This window comes from Lampetra planeri, chromosome 6 (genome assembly GCF_965212315.1).
Source record: "Lampetra planeri chromosome 6, kcLamPlan1.2.h2, whole genome shotgun sequence".
NCBI classification, from domain to species: domain Eukaryota; kingdom Metazoa; phylum Chordata; class Hyperoartia; order Petromyzontiformes; family Petromyzontidae; genus Lampetra; species Lampetra planeri.
The window spans coordinates 12,404,909-12,428,633 of record NC_136112.1 but is presented as its reverse complement, the minus strand read 5'-3'; the positions used below and the strand labels follow the sequence as shown (position 1 = coordinate 12,428,633).

At 47.8% G+C, this 23,725-nt stretch overlaps 1 protein-coding gene across 1 annotated transcript; it reads right to left on the bottom strand.

The window, feature by feature from the left end:
* Positions 1-1,273: 1,273 nt before the first annotated feature.
* On the bottom strand, positions 1,274-23,585 carry SCYL3 (SCY1 like pseudokinase 3). The gene is made up of 13 exons (XM_078595535.1): positions 22,873-23,585; positions 20,027-20,102; positions 17,080-17,225; positions 16,553-16,666; positions 13,691-13,744; positions 12,799-12,901; positions 10,836-10,941; positions 10,173-10,250; positions 9,575-9,726; positions 8,379-8,569; positions 6,492-6,651; positions 4,170-5,179; positions 1,274-3,468 (listed from the first exon to the last, which is right to left on the bottom strand). Exons 1-13 carry the CDS (start codon positions 23,053-23,055, stop codon positions 3,361-3,363), a joined length of 2,481 nt encoding a protein of 826 aa, XP_078451661.1. The 5' UTR covers positions 23,056-23,585; the 3' UTR covers positions 1,274-3,360.
* Between the last annotated feature and the right edge of the window lie 140 nt (positions 23,586-23,725).

Genomic DNA, 23,725 nt, shown 5'->3' with positions numbered 1-23,725 from the left:
TAAATATAGACAACACGTTCTACTTAATTAAATATACTTTTTAATAAATGTTTACTCCTACAACATCAGAGTGCAGCGCGACATTAAATACGCACTACAATGACAATAGTTTAAAGCGATTTGAAGCATGTTTTATTTTGGGGGGGGCGGAGCTTTGTGACGTCATATTTGAGGAGGGGTCTGACCTTTTGTGACGCCGTGTGACGAGGGGGGGGGGGTTAAAAATCCGCCAAAATCGCGTGATGTCATTTGTGGACGGCCCCTTACTCACACCACATGCATAAAATCACGTCCGAATTGAGGCTGAACAAATGGTACTCATATTAGATTCAGGGTAATGGTAACACTATAAATAAAACAGAAATGAGAAAATGCAAATGAGACTAAAACGAATCCTCAAATCGAATTGCACCCCTCTTAAATTAGGACAATCACATTGCTGCGGGGGCTGATTGTTACGTGCCTATTAAAGTCCTCGAGGACGACGCATCACAGGATGACCAGAATTCAAATTCTAAACGTTCATACAAGGCGAGTGCTCTAATTGCTGTGACCCTTGCTAGTTTTAATCAGGGCTTAAGATGAATTCAGTGTATACTGCTTATCTCTCTCTGATCCCGAAGCAATTATCCCAATTGTCATCGAAACTTAAGTTTTAGTTTTTTTTTATGTTAACATTTCAGCCGAATTCACATTTTGACTTTAAAAACTTTCGTGACTGCAGCAATTAATATTCTATGGTTCCTTCGGTAAAGTTACGTTGATAGAAAAAAATATAAAATAATAAAAATAGAGTGAATAAAAAATAATAAAAATATCACGACGTTTCGATCGCAACACAAGCGGTCGTCATCAGGAACAGGGAGGTTAGCCTCTGAGGGCAAGCTGTTTATAAAGGTTTAGAGATGGGCAGGGCAGCTAATGTTAATGATGGAGAGGGCCCCGACACCGGCAGTAGGTCTACACCAATCAAAGCATTGCACCTTGCTCCAAACACCCACACTGCTGACGGTGGAGGTGGACAAGAAAACACAAGTCATCAACCACTTTGGGTCATGACTTGATGACCGCTTGTGTTGCGATCGAAACGTCGTGATATTTTTATTCACTTTATTTTATTCTTTTCCATCTACGTGACTTTACCTAAATAACCATAAATTATGAATTCACATTTCAGCAGTTTTACATGCCCAATATGTAGAACCCAGTGTTCAGCGATATCATGTGCTCGTGTGCACACACACACTCAACTACGTAACCGTGCACCTCAACATATTTTCACCAGTTGAGATTTATTTTTTCCAGTTGAATTTTGCATCAAAAAACGAAAACGTGGAGTGAAAAAAAATCCTGCAGTGTTTCATGTCCCAACATCTAGATCCCACCATTCCGTTGAAAATGCATTTGCTCACTCCTTTTCACTAGGCACGGAGAAGCCCCGTCTAAAAAGAGACAACTTAACATAAGTGCATTTTGTACAAAATGAGAATTCTGCAAGCGGCAAGGCAACTTCACATTAATTTTTATTACCACAATTAAGAAAGACCCTCTCCCAATTGATTCGTCCATAAATATGTGCGGTGACGTAGGCACAGTCTAAAATGGCCCATACATCTCTGACGCAATGCTGCCAAACCTTGATGTGGACCAGCAGAATGATGGTTTGATGTAGAGCAGCATATGGAGGCATGCACAAGCCAGACACAGCCTGCCTTTTCAAGCTACCCAACAAGATGAAGCTATATTGACAAATAAAAACAAACGACATTGGCCACAGGTTTTGAAGCTGCTCATCCAGTGCCGGGCGCAATGTATTCATCACAGATAATCACATGTACGTAGGGCGTTTGAGGCCACCCCAGGCACGTGCTTGCTGTGAAGCTTATCGTTGGAGAGTTTTTCTCAAGGAGCTACCCCACAATGGATCATACATTCTTTGGTGCCGTGTTCCATTCAGTACAGGAGTGACACCGGCCCCCACTGTTATGAAGGCTTGGTTATCACTATTTACAGTGTGCTCAAGTCAGTCTCATGCCTGGGTCTCCTCCTTGCTGTGCACAGAATGAACACGTGTCAATTGCGTGTTCACTCAACACAGGGACTGACACCACCAAACAATCCAACCCTGTCCCAACAGTCACTGAATATCACAGGCTGGCATCAATAAACTGGGCTGCACAAGCATCATTGAGCCAAGACCTGATCTCACAATGCCCTAACAATACACTTAAGTTACCTATTACACTGAGCAGAGTTTGTGGAAGGTGAATTGTAATGCATAACCTTTCCAGCAGAGACTGAAGTTTAAACACAAAAGTATGCATGCGGTGTGTGCATTAAAGCGCAGAACGAGTTAGATGTGCATGTGAAGTGCGGTGGCAGTCCCGTTCCAATCCGCTTCACTCCGCAGCTTTAAACAAGCGGAAAGTGCTGGCTGCCTTCAGCCAAACAACAACAACAACCGTCCAGCGACATCAGGATCGTTTTCTTCTTAAAGCATCTTTCACAGACCACTTGAGTGAACGATGGCGTCTCTGGCAATGCACTCGTTCTGGAATTTCAGCGAGCTCCTCTCACTGGCTCCAGCGTCACCATCTGGGTATTGTATGCAAATGCTGGCCATGGGAATGCTTGGCAATGATGAGCGAAACGCGTGCCCAGTGCCGAATGGACCAGTGCCGCCGCTTTCAGGGAAAGCCATTCCAGAAACCAGGGGGGGTCGACGAGTGACCTCTCCTTTTGGCCTCGTGGAGGCAGGGAGTTAATAAAATAGTGTTGAGAAGCATGGCCTGTGGGCCCCTTGAGATGATTAGCTCCATTACAGAGTCAGAAGGCAACTGCCTAAGATAGAATTCTGCATCATCACTGCACAATGCCATGACCATGAGTCGGAAAAGAGACAGGGAATTGAAAGTATGAGACAAATATAAAAAGAGGAACCAAGAATGTTTTCCTTTTAAGCTTGCCGGGACAAGTGCCATTTGCGAGAAACTTTTAAAGCCGACTCAGCAAATTACAATAAGGTGTTGGTGGAGCCAGCACTTTGCATACCCCACCACCTTAGTCTCCCCAAGTGCTGGTGTAAATCATATCGCCACCACGTAAGGTGCTCAAATTTCGCTGAGCAGAGATTGGTGATCAGCACGCCAAGCACAAATATCAAATGCCGGATAGTGAACGGAGGAAAAGAATGATTGAAAAAGTAATGAATTTGGGAGGGCAGATAGTAGAAAAGCAGAACATTTAAAAAAGGACAGTTTGAGTGATGAATTCACATTAAAAGAGGTAGGAGAGTGGGCGTGATAGGAAGAGGAGACAAAGGGAGCAGGTATATGGATGACCACTCTGTGACGGTCTGTGCTAAGAGTTTGTGTCAGCTCTGCTTTGCTTTTCTTCATGTTCCTCATCCAGCCAGCCTGACTCGCTCCAGTCCAGTTCGGTGTCTTCATCCCAGCCCCATGATGCATCCTGGGAGTTGGACAAAAGGTATGGAAAAAAACAAGTGGCAGGTCTGCGTTCCGAGAGATAATTTGTGCCTGTGCGTATGCAAGTGTTCTCACACAAAGACTTATCATTGTAAGCGCACCGTTCTTTAATTATCGCAACCAAATACAGGCTAAATTAACGAGACTTCATGTGCAACTACCCATACATATTCTTGGTTCTTTCGGTAAAGTCACGTAGAAGGGAAGTAATACAATAATAAAAATAAAACATAATAAAATAATTCTCACGACGTTTCGGCCACAACGCAAGCATCCGTCCTCAGGTGAAGACCAGGTCTGTCGGGAGACAGCGTCTGTCGGACGGCTTTTATTACTTCCCTTCTATGTGACTTTACCGAAAGAACCAAGAAGATGAATCCCTGCAGTCACAAAAGCTTTAAATCGAAATTTACCCATACATAGTGCCTTAACTCGCACAGGGAATTCTGCAGGGTGACCCAGCCTTAATGTAGTACTTCTTATGGTGTAGTCAACACTGGCATTGCGGAGACAAAAGTAGCCTCGAGCACACAATGCTGGCTCGTGTCCTGTGGTAGCCGTTAACAGGGGCTCATTAACAGAACTGGTCTAAAAAGTTAACAAGTTTAAATATGGTGGAGGGGATATTTCTTATCGTCGTCGTGCATACACGCCGACTCGCGCACGTACAGCTGTGCGTCTCACCTCAGTTGCAGCGACTGCAGCGAATTTGTCCGGCTGCGTCTTCCCATCTCCAGTGCCACTTGGCGCTTCGGCATCGCGTGTCCCCCTGGAGTCCATGGCAGGGTTTGTGTGCGAGTCGCCCGTGGTGGCCACGGTGGCAGCTGCATCACAAGACTCACTGCGGTCAAACGTGATCGTGGGCTCCATGTCGGCGAAGAGGTCTAGTTCTGTGTCCCTTGCTGCCCAGCGCCGCCCCTTGGCAGTGATCTTGAATTCCTCGCCCAGCTGCAGTGGCCGTGTCGACGGCGGAGCTTTTGGCGCCAGCGCCAATTTTACCACCAATGGTTGCGACGGCGATGCCTTCGATGTGTGTAGGCTTAAGGAAGGCTGAGTTGGCGACGATGATGATGAAGACGCTACTGTTGCCGAAAGCTTGCCTACAGCCGGTCCATCCCGCACAGCAGTATGAGCATCCGTCCGAGCATCCTGCTGCTGTGATGAAAGCGATGAAGGAGATGACGAAAGCGACGACGATGATGATGAAAATATCGCGGAGGGCTGCCGGCTGGGCCCATCTAGCCTCAGCTGAAGTCCACGGGGCTTTGTTTTGCGGACCTCATTGTCTGCCACCTGCGTACGGGATGCTGTGCCTCCCACCGCAATCACCCCCCGGGCATCAACAACCGCTCCGTTCATCACCGCCATCGTTTGCTTGGATGTCGGCGCCAACTGGGCCAAGTCAGTGAGCAGAATGCTCCCGTTTTCGCATTTCTGCGAGTGGCCGTCTTCCCGCGAGCGGACGCGGCCGGCGTCACAGGGGTTTGTCCCGTTGCCCTCGACCCCCTCGCTCTCCCAGTCGGGCCAGTCGGCCCCTTCTGCCACTCTGCCCGTCGAGTCAGCGGACAGTCGCCTACGTGGCGGAGAGGACATCAGCGAGGACGTCAGCGAGGACGTCGAGGATGATGGGGTCGCCGCCGCCACTGTCGTTGCCGCTGCTGTTGCCACGTGCTTGGGAGAATGCGCCGGGGAGCCTGCAGAGTACACGAGTGCACGTAAGTGCATGCACGGATCCACGCGAGTGCATGCACGGATCCACGCGAGTGCATGCACGGATCCACGCGAGTGCATGCACGGATCCACGCGAGTGCATGCACGGATCCACACGAGTGCATGCACGGATCCACGCACGGGCGGACGCATGCAAACTCGGCCGGGGGCGACAGAATGTAACCAACGGAAAGCTTCAACGGTTATTCTGATCGAATAACTACATTTACAGTAGAACGTTGCATACCAGACCATTTCACTTATCTGCCTAACACTGAGTATCGATCCAGGTAGAAATGCAATATTGTACTGCTTAGTAAGTGTATTCAAACTTAAATAAAGCACAGCTGTACTACGCTCGTGAGATACAAAAAATAAGCAAAGCTCGAGTGGCTGTTTTGAGTATGGTAGGGAATTTACTTGTATCTGTGTGTTGTGTTAGGGAAGTAATCAAATACACTGTACATAATCCGATTCCTTTCCACTCACACCATTAGTGAGTTACGCTCGCCTTGGCTTCCCCCCCCTAAGTCAAATCAGCCTAAAATGAGAATCTGATACCATGGAGGACACAGCATCAGCACAGGGGATATAAAACGTTACTTGGGAGTTTATGTCACAGGTTTAACACTCCTGACTGCTAACACCACTTGCCTCCAGGTTAAAATGGGGATTATTGTCTTTGCGTGTATGTAAAAAAGGTGCTATCCTTATATGAAAATGTACTGTGTTTGACTGTATGTACTGTTTGTGCAAATCTCAAATCAAATCAAACGGAAGACGCCCATTCTCATCAGATCTCGGGCGCTAAGCGCAGGGTTAAACCCGGATAGTGGTTGGATGGATGATGACCACGCACGCCAGGTCGTTACAGGCTGCGGGGATTTGTAGCTGGCAGAAGAGGGCAGTGCAGCTAAATTTATGAACTAAACTTATATGCTTCCTGCCTTCATTCACCAGCACTGATCAGCGTGGTGAAGTATGGTGAATGCATGGAGATGTCCTCATCCCAGCAGTACATCGTGACGCAGCAGTCTGCTTACAGCAGTATGCATGCGCCAACGATGTGCAACGAGTGAATACCCAGTCAGTAGTGTGTGTGTGTGTGTGCACGTGCGTGTGTGTCAGTCGACCCGTGGCACCTGCTGGGTCTGCCCCGTGACCTCCTGCCAGCGGGCGTTCGACACTTCACGTGGCCTCAAGGTGCACATGGCCTGGCACAAGCGTCGTGGTGACGTCACGGCCACTTAGTGGCGAATGGCGGTTGTTGTTGTGTGTCTTTGTCTTTGTTTGTACCGAGCGTGTCGCGGTGGAATCTGGGTGCGCACGGCTTGAAGACGCGCTCCCTCCCTCCACCGATCACCGTCTGTGCCCCGAGCAGAGGCACCATCTCCGCCAGCGCGTGCAGCGTGCTGCTTACCAGCTCGTCGCTACTGTCCCGCAAGCCCAGAAGCAGCTGCGTGCATATTCACACACAACACAAAGAGATCCCTCTAAAGCTGTGTGGATTGTTTTTTTGGCGAGCATCAATGCAAATTAGGTCAAATCAAGTTTATTTTGTTTGTAAACAGGTGAGAATTCAGGAGACCAGGATGGGCTCATTTGCAAGGGGGACCTGGGTGGTCTGGCCAGCAGCACTCGTGGGTCCATGTCAACTTCGTGCTAATGTTTACATATTATACCGGGTAATCATTTTAGACTGATTTAACCAAGAGGAGGCAGAGAGCTGGTTCAGATAATTGGTTCACAACGCAGTCGGCTAACCGCAAGGCCACTGTTCCCCCCCCTTCACACACGTACGCATGCACGAATGTAAGCAAACACACATGAAAAATAAACTCTGCTCTTAGAATGAACAAATTAGTGGGGCAGCATAATAAAGCCGGCACAGCAGCGACATGTGCAAAAATAACTTGGGTTACCATTATAAGATTGGGGCAGGTGTCAACCTAAGGTAGACTGAGGCCGGGTTCACCACCCCCTCATGCATAATGCATGGCGTATCTGTATGGTTGAGGTGAAATATGGTGTCAAGCTCTTTGAGTTGATGAGGCAATTAAGAAAGCTGCCTATCAAATTCCTAATTAATATTATTGACTGAGATGACTGGCAGACGCACCACTGTCATACTCCACACACAAAAAGAAAAAGATCCCCTCTGAAGAGACTTTTGAGCCAAATCCTGTTAGCGAGCACCTATGACGGCCGGCACGGCACACGAGGGGGTGGGTGGCAGCACCACGCCCAGCCGCCTTTGTCTCTCTAGTGGCGATGCTTACACACCAAACCAGGTACTCATTTGAGGTTGAGTCGACCTAGGGGAGGCCCAGAACCAGTTCAGATATTCGTCACTGGTGTTGGCTGTTAGTGGGGATTCAAACTCGGAACACGGGGTTCATAGCGGAACACGCAGACAACTACACTACCGCTCCCCACACACACACACAACACATGTGTAGTGACATCGGGGATGTCACTGTATGGTGCCGGCCCGGAAGGGTCGTGCTGTTCGATGTTCGGACATCGTGGACAGCACCGTGTGGGTGGCTGTGTGTAACAGCAGCTCTAGCGGGGCTTGGCGAGCACTGGGATAGTGTGGGCACCACGCACAGCGTGTGGTGGGGGCTCCCCCCCGAGGGGGAGGGGGTGAGCGTCAGCCCAGGGGCAGGGTTGCCCCGGGCCATGGCACTCTGGTTGACCCCGTAGACACGTGATCGGGAATGTCCACACAGGGGGCCCCAGGTGGGGGGGCTAGTGGGTGATCACGTGTCCGGAGAGAGCTCTTGAGAAGGATCGAGAGGGAACGAGAATGTTTGGGAAGTTGGGCGGGGCCGAGGGTGGAGCGGCCCCGACCGGAGAGGGATATAAGGCGGGTCCCTAAGAGGGACCGGGGTCTCTCTTCGTTCTACAAGCTGGAAGTTACGCGTCTCAAGCTGGAAGCGCCTCGTCCTACGGGGGACCACGTGGTCGGAGACCCGAGCGAGGGTCTGACCCTACGTAGCAGTAACTCCCCTGTATAGTGTAGTTAGCTGGGTGGTCACCACCCTAGATTGTATCTGGTAAAGATGCAGTTACCCTTTTGTGTTACGGTGATACACATAAAAGTGTTGCCTCTAAAAGGAGCAACGTCGACGACTCAGTTGGACTTACTATACATGCACGCACACAGACGCGAGCGGGTACCTGCGGAAGCACGGTGTGCTCCAGCTCGTGGCGTGTCAGGCTGGGGGCGTACGCGGGCAGCGTGCCCAGCAGTGCTGCCCGCACGTGCGCGTGGCGCGACGAGAAGAGCTCGCACACGCGTGGGCACACGTGCTCACGGAACGCCGGCGCGCTCAGCAAGCCTTCCCACTGGCCAGCTGCCGTCACCTGGTCTGTGTGACCATGGAGGGAAAAATCTATGATTGATGACAATCAACACGTTCAGTATTCATTCCAATCTTACACACAAGGCTATCACGAAAATGGTCATGTTTCACATACGAGTATGGTCCACCAGAGGTGGGCGATGTAATTAAAGGATTAGATGTTAGATTTAGCAAATTTGGGGCTGTAACGCCGGCACAAACGGGGCACTGTTTTTGAATAACATCGAGGGATTTTTTACGTCCACCACTGTGAAAGAGGCTTGGGGTAATTTCGGTTAATATGCCCGCAGTGTTAAGCCAGGGCGGCCAATGGGCTCCAGCCACAAAAGTTTGCAACTAACGGCAAACACGCTGCCTCTCGGCCATGTCAACGAAAATAAAATATTAATGAATAATAGAGGCTTTTCAAGAGATGTATTCTCCACCGCTACCTTTACGATTGATCTGGCTGCATGGCACTATGGTTAGCGTGCCTGACTTATAATGTAAAGGTCAAGAGTTCAGATTCTGGTTGGTGGGGGGTTGACCTAGCCAATTGTCTCTCCAGAGTGAATAAAATAACAAGCACTTTGTGAGAGGTCAACAGTGGCCATCCTTTGGAGTAACTACTTCCCACCATAGGACTATGGAATTTTCACATATGGCTTAGGTCCACCAGTGAGCACTACTAAGACAGCCCTTCATCAATCCACTGCTGGATGAGGGCCTCTCCACGCCGTGCAGGCCGTGGTTAGGCGAAGGCAGGGAGCAGTAAGGGGGTCATAGTACAATACAGTGCCCGCTGCTGCTTACAAGGTAGACCCGAATCCACCTATAACACCTGTACTATTCAGGCTCAATTCTGCTGAGCTGAGATCGGGCACAAATTCCAATTGACTTGGTCATAGGAAGTATTATACAGTGCCTTCCCCAAAACTGCATGCGAGCACAGAGACACCTTGCTTTTCTATGACCATTATCATCACCATCACAACCTGTCCAAAGTTGTTTGCTACACACACACACACTTACCCCCAGTGTGCCCTGATTTGGGCGTCAGCAGGTGTGGCAGGAAGCTCTTTACGGCCACAGGCTCGGCCAGTACCAGTGGAGACATAAGCCTGGGGACCAATCTGTTGGCCACCAAGTTCTCAGGCAGCGCCTGAACTCGCTCCAGCAGGAACCTGCAGATGGTATGGCAATGCTGTCAGCACCATTTCCTCTTGAAACGCTAAACTACTAAACGATTATAATTTTACCGGTTAAGGCCCACTGAGCTATATAGCTCTTCTTCAGAAGCAACCTGGCCACAAATGATAGCTTATCACCTGGCAATTTATAGCAGCCAGCTACTCTTAAACGCATGTTTCTAAATGTGGAGGGAAAAACCAGAGGAAACTGAGAAAAATACACATGACCAAAGGGAGAGAGACACACGCAAACTCCAAATATAAACATGATGGTGTTTTTGTGCGATTATTGGTGACTGGGCCGAGACTCCCTCTAGCCAAGAACCCGGTTTAATCACAAGTGGCCAAGAGCCAGATTTTTACTCAGCATCTAAGCAAATCTGGCTCTGACGTAGTTTTAAGTCTTCTGGACCACCCAGCAATTCCTGAGAGGAGCTTACTTGAAGAATTCATGCTTTTGCTCCTCACTTTTGAGGGTGAGGTCATCCAAGAATCCCAGCACTTCTTGAAAATCATTTCTGAAAATACATACACAAACACACAACACTATACAAACCACATTAAGATCCCCAGCATGTGCATACAAGCCGTTGGGATAAGCTTCGTTTGCAATAAACTGCCAAGTTCAACGTGACGCAAGAGGCAGTTGGTGGTGTGGTCAAGCAGCACGGACGCTGCCTTTGTCTGCTCAATTCCAATGTTTACACGCCACACCAGGTACTCCTTTAAAGGCTGAATTGCCTACATGACCAGAAAGTGAACTCTGGTCGCTAGGTTCGTAGCGCTCACATCAGTGACAGCTGCCATTTTCCACTAATTAGCAATATTACCACAAGGTATGTGCATCATCAAGCTGCGAGGTTATAGGACAGACCCAAATATCATGGGTCAACACACACAGATCTCCTTTTAACCTGGAATCTTTGTTCAGTGTGGTCCACAACTCAAAATTAAAACTTGGTAGACAGAAGCAAAAGTGTTTGGTGCTCACTTCTAACATACCTTTCCACAAAAATCTAGAGCCTAAACTGGATATTTATCTGCATGTGAACATACACGTGATGATGTGCGCGTGTGCCTATGAGGATGTAACGTGTATTTACCGAAACAGCCCATGTGTGGTCAAGGTGGTAAGAGGTGGCCTTAGTGTGGGGTCAGCGTTGAGAAGGCTCGTCTCCACCAGTGACATGAAGCCATCTGCCACATCTCCTGTGTCCCAATATTAAAACAAGAGTAACACGAAGCATTTAAATCTAGATTGAAAACGATTTCATTTATAACTGCTTTTTGTGTTTAGTTTGTTGTCGTACATTGTTGTCGTACATTGTGAAAGAAGTTGAACATACAAGCATATTGCACTCCCACAATCTCCCATGTTAGCACACACACACAGCCAATTGCATGCAAGTCTCTCCCCCCATTTAGCCTTATGTATTGCAGAGTTAAGTACTGTTGGCAAGCACCTATTAAGGCTGGTGTGGAAATAATAATGTAGATTTATAAGGCGCACTTACACAATCAATCTCAGAGCACCATGCATATGGAGGAAAATACGTGAAGTGATAAGTCACCACCTCCAAATAGCATGGTCGGCTACGTACGGTGCGAAATAATTTCAACATTCATACAGACAATGGAGAATTAGAGGCCGTTTTAAACAGGTGGGGACTTTGGCCGGGACTTAAGTCTCCATCAACTGAGTTCCTGACATCCAAGCGCACGGAATTTCAGCATTTGGGCACCGTGCAGACAAAAGGCCGGTGATCACCACAATTTCGAAGCCTAGAATACTGCATGCGGAGTAGGGCACAATCGGTGGATTTTGGAGATCTCAGTGGAGTGTGAAGCTGAATCAACTGATGGAAGTATGGTGTAGGAGATGATTAAACTCAATGCGACTTTGAACTGGACGCCAATGCAGAGACATGAGCACAAGTGAAATATGGTCCCAACGAGTAGTGCGAATGAGCACCCTGGTGGCCGCATTTTGGACACACTGCAGAGTTCAAAGGAGGTTATTTGGACCTCCGAAACGCAAGGCATTGCAATAGGCAAGATGTGAAAAGATGAGCGAATGGGCCAGTCTCTGGCAAAACCAGGCAACATAAAGACTGACCCAAGACAACACCGGGATTTCTAACTTCGTGTGTTCAGCAGACATTCTGACCATTGATCACCAGATTGAGAGGGCAAACCTTGGGCAGCTGATGGGGGGAGCCAATGAGAAGAATGTCAGTTTAATCGCCATTAAGCTGCAGAAAATGCCGCCGCATCAAAGATGTTATGAGCGAAAGCGACAATGAGAGTGCACAGGCCAGGGACACAGAATCTGAAACCAGTTCAACAGAAATGTGAGAAGTGTAAACTTTACGAACTCTGTGCAGTGATGTAGTCAGCACCACAGACAGCCGCCTTTATCTTCCCAGAGACGTTTACGCAATGCTCAAGGTACCTATTATAATGTGGACTCAACCTACAAGCCCAGGACATACATGTGACATATATGACCAGGAATTGAACCCAAATGGGTGGCACTGCAGGCACATTGCACAAACTACTACATGACCGCATAGGCACACAAGTGTATGTATTACACACACGCACGACCACTCTTACTTAATCACATACAATCCCAAAGACCCCCCCCCCCCCCCCTGTATAGCCTTTAACAGACTGTTGGGGCACCTATTAAGACCGGCACTGCACACGAATGAGGGGGTGGGTGGCTCGCACCATGCCCGGGTGCCCTTGTCTCCCCAGTGGCTATGTTTGCACACTGTACGAGGAACCCATTTGAGGCTGTGTCGACCTAGGAGAGGCCCAGGACTGGTTAAGATGATCGTCACGTGTTGGCCGTGAGCAGGAATCGAACTCGGACTCCGGGGTTCGTAGAGCAACACGCGAACTTCTGCACTGCCGCTGCCCGACACTACATACGACCCCAAGCACTCAGCCACATACATTAGAAATGAAATTGTTACATAAACCACGATCATGAATAAAAAAGTACCCCCCTCCACACTTAACCAGGGAGATAAACTTTGCAAGTGCATACACTTTATTTACCGAGGTCCGAGAGCAGCGAATATAGCTTCTGGGCCAAAATCCCAAATGCGTAAACGTCCCTTGCATGACCCACGGCGACTTGCAAACCCTGGAACCTGGGTGTCTGCATACATACAAGGCACGCACATCCATGCACACACGCATACATGAGTACACACCAGAAACTTTGCAGATGTTAACATGATACACATGAGCTTCACACACTAGTATTTTGCACAGTTTTTAAATAATTTTGAAATGTACAGCTTAATTAGGAAAAAAATGCATGTGCTGAAATCGTAAATACAGGACTAATTTAAAAATAGAAAATGTTTAATGCTGCATTTTAAATCAATGTATAGATACTGTAATATGACAATCTGGCTTTACACACTATATGCATGTGTAAAGAAGCATGGACGGATATTTAGAGACAGAAAAACACACGTGAATTAGAGAACAAAATAAAAATGAGGGATCACTCAATGGATGATGGTAGATTGACGAGTCTGGTGATGGAATATCAGCCAAAGGACAGAACACGCCTGAGGATAACCACCATCGAGGGGGAGTGATGAGATCAACTCATATGCAGGCATTAAATAGGAGCGTGGGATTGCAAGAACATGAAGGACGGGGAATGAATGGGTGGCCGGGTGGCCTTCATCCAGAAGAAAAGTGACCATGGCTGAAAAAACTATATTAAAGTGCTTGATTCTACACTTATGATTGCAACAATAAATGCACTCAACACTCCTATCCTCAAATTTTTCCATACACACAGCTCGGCAGTTACCTGCTTACAAAAGTGTTCCGCATCACAAGGGATCATATGGGACTCGGGTAGATTAATTTTTAAACAGCTCAGACATGAGAATGATTCGGAAGGGTGGTAAGCTGCCTTAGGGCTGACCTCCTCTGGAGGAATGCTGTCAGGATCGCGGAGAGCACGGATTGATTCCAGGAACTGCACGCGCACACACACACAGACCCATATGGATGCACAGACACGACTCGATCAGAATTACACATGTGCCACGCACATACACGGGCTCTCGTACTCATACGTAGGATTCGTGTACACAATAGAGCTGGACCAAATGTATTTGTATAAATCTTATTTGATTCCTTTCATTCCAGCTTTGACCTTATTTTGTATGGTGTTCGAATTAAGAAAAACTCGTTATTGGCCTTCCCGTTAAAATGATATAAATGTCTGAGCTACTAAAGGTAGGCATTTATAAACAATATGGAAATAAACAACAAGGCACTCAAATGCTGTCCCCAGGACCCTCAAGTCCACACTACACAACCCTGTAACCTGCTATATTTTCAAAGTGCAACCTAGCGTTGTGACATTGTCATTACAGCCATGGGCGCCTTTTTCACCACCTGAATGGGTCTCAAACGGCATGGCTAAAATGCTAAGCTAATCGCAATGAATGAAGGGATATCTCTCACTCGGACGCCTTCACAGCAGCCCCGAGACCTCCACGAGGCACAAATCAGACAATGTTGCAGCGGTTTCTAATATGAACAACTTAAATTTTTTATCTTCATTGGAAATTCATGTTGAAATAATTATATTTTAAAAATGTAAACACAACAATTTATAGAAAAGTATTTTTATTGGAACACGTTCCTTCGGAGTAGGCAGGTAAGAACTTGGTTTGACAGCGCATTCGTGCACGACAGACAGACAAATAATCCCTGGTGGGCAGTGTGGAACCTGTTGTTCCTACCTGTATGTATAAAATATAACTTGACTCTAGGTAGCCAGGCAGACAGCCCCCTTAACTATCGCCCCCCCCCCTCCCTTAGGCACCTCCCCCCTTAGGCCCCTCCCCTGACCCCCTTTCCCTTAGGCCCCTCCCCTGACCACCCCCCCCCCCATATCCTCAGGCCCCTCCCCTGACCCCCTTGCCTTAGGCCCCTCCCCTGACCCCCCTTCTGTTAGGCCCCTTCCCTGAGCACCCACCCCCCATATCCTTAGGCCCCTCCCCTGACCCCCCCTCCCTCAGGCCCCTCCGCTGACCCCCCTCTCAGGCCCCTCCCCTGAACCCCCCTCTCCTCAGGCCCCTCTCCTGACTCCCCCCTTCCTTAGGCCCCTCCCCTGACCCTCCTCCCTTAGGCACCTCCCCTCTCCGTACCCGGCAGTAGGTCTTCACCAATCAAAGAGCTGTTTGTAAGGTCTCCACCAATCAAAGAGCTGTGTGTATTATATATTTATTTATGCACGACAGACAGTCAGACAGACAGACAGCTACATAATCCCTGGTGGGCAGTGAGGAACATTTTTCCTCCCTGTAAAAATCATTTCTCATCTCCAGCTGCTTGGTGAAGCGGCGCCCCAACAACGCCCCTAGTGGACGAACCGTGCCTGATCGCCACCGACCACATTTCAATGGAGATTCTATGAGGCTGGCCAGGCCCCAAGTGCACTGCCGTCTTACTTTAATGCCAAACTGGACTCTGCTAAGCTTAGCACCGCCATAATTCTACAATTGTACCGATCCCACAATACTGTTATGAATCAAATGTCATCCTAAACATGGAAACGCGATTCCAGGCTAGGGATTGAGAGAATCACTCTTTTAAAACAGATGTCACATTCTGCACTGTTTATCCACAAAGCGCAACCATATGAGGACCCCTGCACCTCCGATGAGCACGGTTGGCTACGTATGGTGTGAAAGAAGGTCAACATACATATTTATTTATGCACAGGCAAATTCACAACACTATGCAACTCATCCTGTAACTGCACATGTTTCATTACACAAACAAAAGTTGCTTAACAATGCAACATTTTGTGACTTAAGGCAAGACACAAGATCAGTCACCCATTCAGTCATGTTAGGCTGTTGTTGCAATGTGCAACAGCACATATTGGACACAAGAGGGAAGTGGGTCATCATTCCTGGCAACCCTCTTCTTCCCAGTGTTGGTGTGAACATATCAACGTTGTAGAGGCCGACCGAAATTCGGTTTCGGCGCCGAAAGTTGGCAAATGGCCTCTTTCGGCATAGTTTCGGTTTCAGCCGAAAGTCAATTTTTTACTTTCGGTTTACTTTCGGTTTTGGCCGAAAGTAATTTTTTTACTTTCGGTTTCGGCCGAAACCAGATATTCAGTTTCAGTCGGCCTCTACACTGTTGTGTATTTTATAATGCCGTATCAAGTAAAGTTTTGCCTGCAGTTAGACACCATCTGCCACTGATCTGCAGTGCTTGGTCAGGAATTAGAATCATGTCACTGGACTTCAGTTAACATCATTGCACAGGTGCAATGCACACCAATAAACACATACATCGCACATAATTATGCACTCATTCTAATGCACAACTCTGACAATCATACAATCTAATGCACACACATCACACGCACAATCATATACAAAGATCCCTGGAATAGCCTCAACAGACTGTTGGGGCAAGTGCTGTTGGCAAAGCACCTATGAAGGTTGGCATGATACACGAGGGGTTGGGTGGCCAGCACCACTCGACCAACTGTCTCCTTAGTGGCGATGTTTACACACCAAACCAGGCATTCATTTGAGGCCGAGACGACCTTGGTGAGGTCCAGGACCAATCCAAACAATCATTATTGATTTTGGCCATGAGCGGGAATCGAACTCGGGTCGTCAGGTTCGTAGTGCAGCGTGCTAGCCGCAACACAACTGCTCCCCATATACACACTAATGCACACACACACTAATGCACACACACTCTTAATGCACACACACACAAATGCACACACACTCTAATGCACACTAACCTGTGGAGTTGCCTGGCTGAAAGTGCAGGAGCTCTCCATTCCTCCGAGCCGCCATTCCCCCCCCGGAGTTACCAATACACTGCCTTCTCCCACTGAATTGTGGGTCAGGCCACACTGCACACACAGACGCCCATGCCGAATTAAAAACACACACACAAACGTGCCCAATAATGCACATGCAAACTCAAGGACACACAGCCATGGTCATTAATAGGATTAAGATCCCCAATATATAGGATTTTAATATACTGGTTGGGGCAAAGTGATATTAGCAAGCACCTATGATGGCTGGCATCAATCACACGATGGGATGGTGTCACAACCTCTGGCTGCCTCCCCATTGCTCATGTTTACGCACTCTGCACAAGGTACTAAATTAAAGCCCAGGACCAGTTCAGATAAGCAGCACTGATGTTAGCCCTTGGCTGGAAATCGGACTCGAGCGACTGTGTTCGTAGAAAAAGTGCGCAACAAATACACTGCCATTCCGCGATGGGTTACACAAAGACACTCGTGCACACACACACCGTGCTGTGTAGGAACAGCAGGCCTTGCATGACGGAGTAGAGTCCACCCGCCACCTCGCTCGCCGAGCCTCGCTCCGCATCCCGCATGCTCCAAAGCGGCGTCGCCACCTCCGTCAGCACCCACGGCACTCCCGCTGGCACGAGCCCTTGAACGAACAAATTACAAGAATATTCCTCTCGCCAACGAGGGGGAACAGGTGGCTCAACAGGTCAGTGCCGAGGTGACACCACTGAGATCCTGGAATTGAATTCAGGCAACTGCCTGTGAATAAATCCTGTTCTCAAGTGCAGATATAGTTAATGAGTTTAACACGTAATGCTTTCGTGACCAATATCATCCATAATACAGCTTTTTTGGGTTAGATTATGTAAATAAAAATGTGTCGTTGGAGAGCAAATCCACAATATTTACAATTTCTCCAACACCGTGTAATGTAGCTCTCAGAGACACCGTCTTGTCTTCTGTATATTTATTACGAGCTTTACTACCCGGCTTCGCCCGGGACTTAGATTCACAACGCCCGGCCGCCTTTGTCTCCCCAGTGGCGATGTTCACACACCACACCAGTTACGTGTTTGAGGCTGAGTCGACCCAGGGGAGGGCCAGGACCGGTTCAAATAATCGTCACCGGTGGTGGCCGTGAGTGGGAATCGAACTCGGGTCGCCGGGTTCGTAGTGCAGCGCGCTAAGCACTGCGCATGCGTGGGTGACATGACAGATGTGACGTCACAGCTCACTTGCCGTGCAAAATAAATCCATTATTGCACCCCCCCCTCCCCAAAATACAAAAGTCTATTTTTATACTTTTTGCATTGTGTACAGTCTGGAAGCTACCCACATGCCAAATTTCAAGTTTGTTGCATGTCGAGAAGTATGCTAAACATTTCCAACAGACACACATTCACAAATTTCCCTTTTATATATATAGATATGCCTTTAACACAACAATCTTGAAGGTGGATATTGGTGGATCGTTCAGAGGTGGTTCCTGTGTGAGCTAGCAGGCCAATGATGTTGTTGCCTCATAGTTTGTTGTCCTTCCTCCGCACCTCCGATTAGCATGTTTGACTAAGTATGGTGTGAAAGAAGTTCAACATACATACAGAGGAAGTGCAAGTAGAAATGGCCAAACATCCCAATGCAGGGTTCTCCTGAAAATGACTCTTAAGAGTATTGGGTAAACCAATAAAGTATGCTACTGCTGTACAACTTTATATATACTGTATACGCCCGTACAGTATACTTTATACTATTGTTAATACAAATTGGCTTGGGCAGGGTATGTTTCAATAAGGGACGATGGTTAGTAGTCAAGACAAACGACAGAATTGCGGCCAAAGGAAGGAACACTCCAGAGAGGGCATCCTGTGGCAGTTTTGGAGTGATGAAATCAGCAATTGTGCGAGATTTAGATGGATTATTACATTGCAATCCAAGACCGTTGGTTATGCCTTGGGGAGGTCTTCATCCAGCGGTAGATAGATCGTGGCTGATGGTTACAGTAACCACCGCACACGAGGCAGTGAATATGGAGCCAGAGAGGTTGACTATAGTGGTAATTTCATGTAATGCCCAAACTCTAGTTACTGAATGACACGTGTGCGTGCTGTGCAGACGCACATTGGAATTACAAAGCGCAAGCACTATTTGTTTATCGTCCGAAATTTAGGTCACCCTGCTCCTGTCTGCCTTTCACTGACTTTAACACATTTAATAAGTACTTGATTCATTTTAGGCTTCTTGATATGATTTGATTTCGTAGAGTGATGTGTACAGTCATAACTTTGCACAGTGCAGTCAAGAGTGATACTGTTCTGAAATAAGCATCACAAAAACATATTTAATAACCATTTGTATTGCCAGGCAACTACATTATCTGGGTATAACCAATATCATAATTTGATTTGCAGTTTATATCTCAATTGTGCTATTGGCAACACGTCATGGGATGAATATATTAATCATTCTTAATTTAGAATCAGAATCTTTATTTACATTGGAGGAATCCGATGAGCTATTAAGCTCTTTTCACAGAAGTCCAGTACATGTGTACACGGCGTACATTGCACACGTGTACTTGTACAACTTTTAGAGTTCCATTGCTGGATGAGGGCCTCCCCATGCTGTGTGGGTTAGCAGAGTTTGTCGACCATACTTCACTATGATGGTCAGAGCAGGTTGGTTAAGGCAGGAAATAAAAACAAGATAGCTTAGGAGTACCCGAGTGTACACGAATGGATTTTCCTGCACTGCCCTCTGATGCCAAACAAATCGGCTCCTGTGCAGGTACTAGATTTATGCAATATCAAACCATGAGATAGGGGATGGTTTGGCAAGGCTTTTATCCAAAAGTGGATAAGCTAATGGTGATGAATCACCGCATCTCTACTATTTATACACAACAGCTTCATTAAATCATGCTGCCCTATGAAACAACCATTAAACTGTTGTTAATTAATTAATGGTGCCAGTCACTGTGCCTCATGGCTCTGCCAGCCAGAATTGCCGCTTGCTATGCTTTGAAAAGGAATTTTACGTATGCCTGATAACGAAAATGTTCAAGAAACGTTGCCAAAGAATTATGCAATCTTAACTGTAAATGCAACAAGCATTTTTAAATGAACGGGCTGGGAAACGGTTTAAAAATCACAAGCCACAACAGCAATATTTGAGGTGAACCTGTACCTACAGCATGAATCCTTAAACTTGTATTAATTATACAAAAATTACTGTTTTAAAGTCATAAGATAACTCACACTAAACATAAATGGATATAAACAGTCTTTAAAAAGTGTACATAACGTATTTCACTCAATCAACAGTAATAAATTGAATATCAACATACGTGACAAAATAACCCCTCTTCTGTTGCTGACACAGCATTTACTATTCATGCATGTTGCGGGTTTACATTCTTGTGTGTGTGTATGTGCATGCAAGTGGCACCTGATTCCAAAGGAGCATTGTGAGCAGACGCTCCCAGAACTCGGAGGATGCTTGGATGACGGAGGGTTCGCATGTGCTGCGTGACAAAAAATACACAAAGATCCTCTGTTGAGACCTATAGACTGTTGCAGCAGGTCCTGCTAACGAGCAACTAGCTATCAAAGCTGGCACACGAAGATGTGGTGTGGTCAGCATCACCCCTGGTCACATTTGTCTCCCCATTGCTGGTGTTGACAGATCGCACCAGTACTCAATTATGACTGTATTAACCAGGTCAGGTTAACATACCACTTTGCCACTGATGGTAACCATGGCAGGACAATGAACACAGGTCACTGGTTACTTACCTCTGTGTGCTGTTTGATGCGACAGGCATAAATCCATCTGTTAGTTTGGATAGTCAAAGAAAGTACTGTTGATCAGCAACTGTTTTCTGGCACAGGAGGAGGGTAGAGTAAACCAAACCCTAAATTGCAGAGCTAGTGTTGGCACGTTACATCGGGTACTAATATTTGGCTGGGTCAGTGTCGGGAGAGAAGAAAAAAACTTAACCAACAGGCTATGGTTATGAATAAGAACACAGTGAATGTTACTATGGATACAGCTATATAGGTTACCCGAGTGCCTGTACATTTTTTATGCAATCAGCCTGCAGTTGAGACTCGTCCTCTGGCAGGTTGCAACTATACACAAGAGACAGCCTTGTGCCAGCACTTTATCAATGTTTATCTAAACCATAACATACTTTTCAACTCAATTTACAGATTCTGACGTTCAAGCACACGTTATAGTGGATTGGTTATATTGGTTACCTACAAGCATAGATGAGAGTCTCTCTCACTTTGACCATCATGAGGCTCGGCTAAGGGATGGCAGACATTGGCCACTCTGAATATAGGATTTATCTCACCCTTAGCCGTCTTGAGGTGTGGCCTTGGTCAGGATTTCTCATTCTGGTCACTATGAACCTCAGCTATGGGATGACCTTACCACAACGAGGCTAAGGGAAGTGAAGACACTTTAAAGCTCAGGTAAGAACGATCTTCTCTTATTAGTTGACATAAACATGAGAACATGCACTTTGGCAAGCGATGATTACCTCCTTGAGGCTCATATTAGAGTCGTCACCCTGGCCACCCATGTACTTATGGAAAAGGGGACACACACTCTACCACAACTGGGCTCAGGTAAGGGATAATAACGCACTGACTGCAGCTTAACACGTAGGCTTTCACGACCAATATCATCCATAAGAGGGTTTTTTGGGGTTAGATCGTGTAAATATATGAATAAATGTGTCGGTAAACCCGCCACCATCACACAGCCAACTAGTAAGGGTTGTCACGTAAACAGAACATGTCAATGCTTTACTAGTACAGCACACTGGAGTGTTCGAGAGCCAAGCCACAACATTTACAATCTGAGTACGACGTTTCGCCAGTAATTATAACTAGCTTCATCAGGCGACAGCCAGATTTGTGGAGAAGTCCACCTGTTTCGTTCCTTATATAGAGGCGTAGATGTGGTGACCACGCTTCCACGCTCTTGAGTAGGCCTCAGCCAGGTAAGGTAAAAGTTAAAATGTAAAAAAACAAGCCTACCTTTACCTTACCTTTTACCTTACCACAATACAATCACTCTACCCTACCTTTTACCCTTTAGCAGGTAATGTAAAAAGCAACGAGCCTATCTTTACCTACCTTTTACCCTTACCCCATAAAAATTACCCGATTACAGGGTAATTACTGGGGTACTACCCATGAAAAAGGTTTATAACGGTAAATGCTAGGTAAAGCACTTATACATATAGAATACTCTCGATTCCAATTTTACACGCTTTCTTTGAACTCACTCTGTCTGTTGTTGTTGTTGTCGTTATATCCTCAAATCTTGTAACTCAATTTTAACCCACTTCCCAATGTGGTATCGACTGCAAACTTGGTATACTTATGTCATTTTGTTTACAACACTATATTCTATCATAAAAAACATGTTTTTAAACACTCTTTTTTATATGTTATGTTTCGGCTTGGGTCTAATTGTCCACGGTCAACTGACGTTGGCTGTAATTGGCCACGGCCCCTTGCGTTATGGCAAGCTTCGGGGCCACTTCCTGGAGTCGTGGAGTTCTGCCATTACTAGTACAGTACATTTAATAAAAGCGTGTTTGTAATTTTTTTTATATTACTTATTAAATGGAGGCCACGGACTGCACCACGGAGCTTTTAGCGGTAAACAAGGCACCGTATTTACCGGGTAATACTTCACGCTACCTTTACCCTACCCTTTACCTTATTCCTTGGCATGTCGACACCTTTAGCTTTACCCTTTTACCCGGTAAAAAGGGTAAATTACCTTACCGAGGCCTACTCTTGAGTCAAGGTATATTCACGTACATTATGCATGCGCAGTTAAGAAATGACGCACATTGGACGGCGAGCAAGAGGACGGACCTCTTTGCCCGTTCTGACCATCATGTAAGGAGTCTCTCCTGTAGACCAGTAGGATAGCGCTTTAAGCTCAACAGAGTCTCGCCCTGGCTTCCCATCAGGAACGGAGTGGGCAACCAACATGCACTCACTCCACCCTCGCACTCCGTTAGTGACATCCGCGTTGTGCCAAATTCGAGACCCAGCCCGTGGGTCCCTGCCGGCGTCATCCAATCAACATATGACCATCAGAGGCCTCTCCTCGAGACTCAAGTAACAGGACACGGCGCCTTGAATCTCTGCTAACAAGTCCCATCGTGACTTCCTGACATCACATCGAGATCTTGTATTGAGTGGCGCTCAGGACGACACCTCGCGACCCCCCCCCCGCCGCCCGCCTCCCTCTCCATCTCTCACCTTGGCCGCTGTCCGTGCGCGTACCTCGGCGCCCTCGGGGTAGAGCAGCAGGGATGCCCTGCTGCTCTTGCCGAGCCGGGCAGCCCAGACGCGGACTCCACCAGGCCCGGATATCGCATCTCCCCGCTCCTCTTCCTCCTCGTCACGTCGCAAGCCGCTCAGCGCGCTGCTCTCGGCGCCCATCGCCTCTCGGCGACTGCTAACGTCGGCTACGTGAGGACGCAGCGTGAGGACCCCGACCCCCGTCCCGCTGCTACTGTTCCTGCTCCTCCTCCTGCCGCCGCTTCTGCAGCTATTGATGACAAACGCGGGCTACGGCGAGGGGACGGCAGGAGGCCACTACAGCTGCTGCTCCACCTCCACCTGCTGCTACAGCTGCTGCTGTTGCCGCTGTCGCCATAGGCGCGCATGGAGGCCTAGCGCGGCATGCCGCCTGCACCTCGCCTAGGCCCCTACCCTCCTGCACTCGGGGGGCTCGCAGCCTCTGAGTGAAACGCCTCGGCGTGTGGCGCCCTGCCGCTGCCAGGGCAAATCCGTGCGCCGGCGTGCGGTGAGGAGGGCGAGTGGAGAGCGAGCGCCGAAAGTCCCCAATGGGGGAAAGTTTGAGGAGGAGGTCGCCGCCGCCGACGCTGCTGCTGCCGCTGTGGAACCGCTGCCGGTGACGTCACGGTCCCGATGTCGTCATCGGGCGACGTCACGGCCCCGGTGTCGTCATCGGGGGACGTCACGGCGCCGTTGTCGTCATCGGGTGACGTTACGGCCCGGTGTCGTCATCGGGTGCCAAGCAATCGGAGAGCGCTCGCGGCCCTCCCCCCCGGGGTGGTTTGGGGGGGGTTAGACAATACCGAATAAT

Excerpts from the sequence above, each read along its gene's own strand:
- SCYL3 (XM_078595535.1), bottom strand. The coding sequence starts at position 23,055 with ATGGGCGCCGAGAGCAGCGCGCTGAGCGGCTTGCGACGTGACGAGGAG. Across the intron at positions 17,226-20,026 it reads CAATGCTCCTTTGGAATCAG|GGCTCGTGCCAGCGGGAGTG; the intron begins GTGCCACTTGCA and ends TGTTCGTTCAAG. Across the intron at positions 12,902-13,690 it reads ACAGCATTCCTCCAGAGGAG|ACACCCAGGTTCCAGGGTTT; the intron begins GTCAGCCCTAAG and ends GTATGTATGCAG.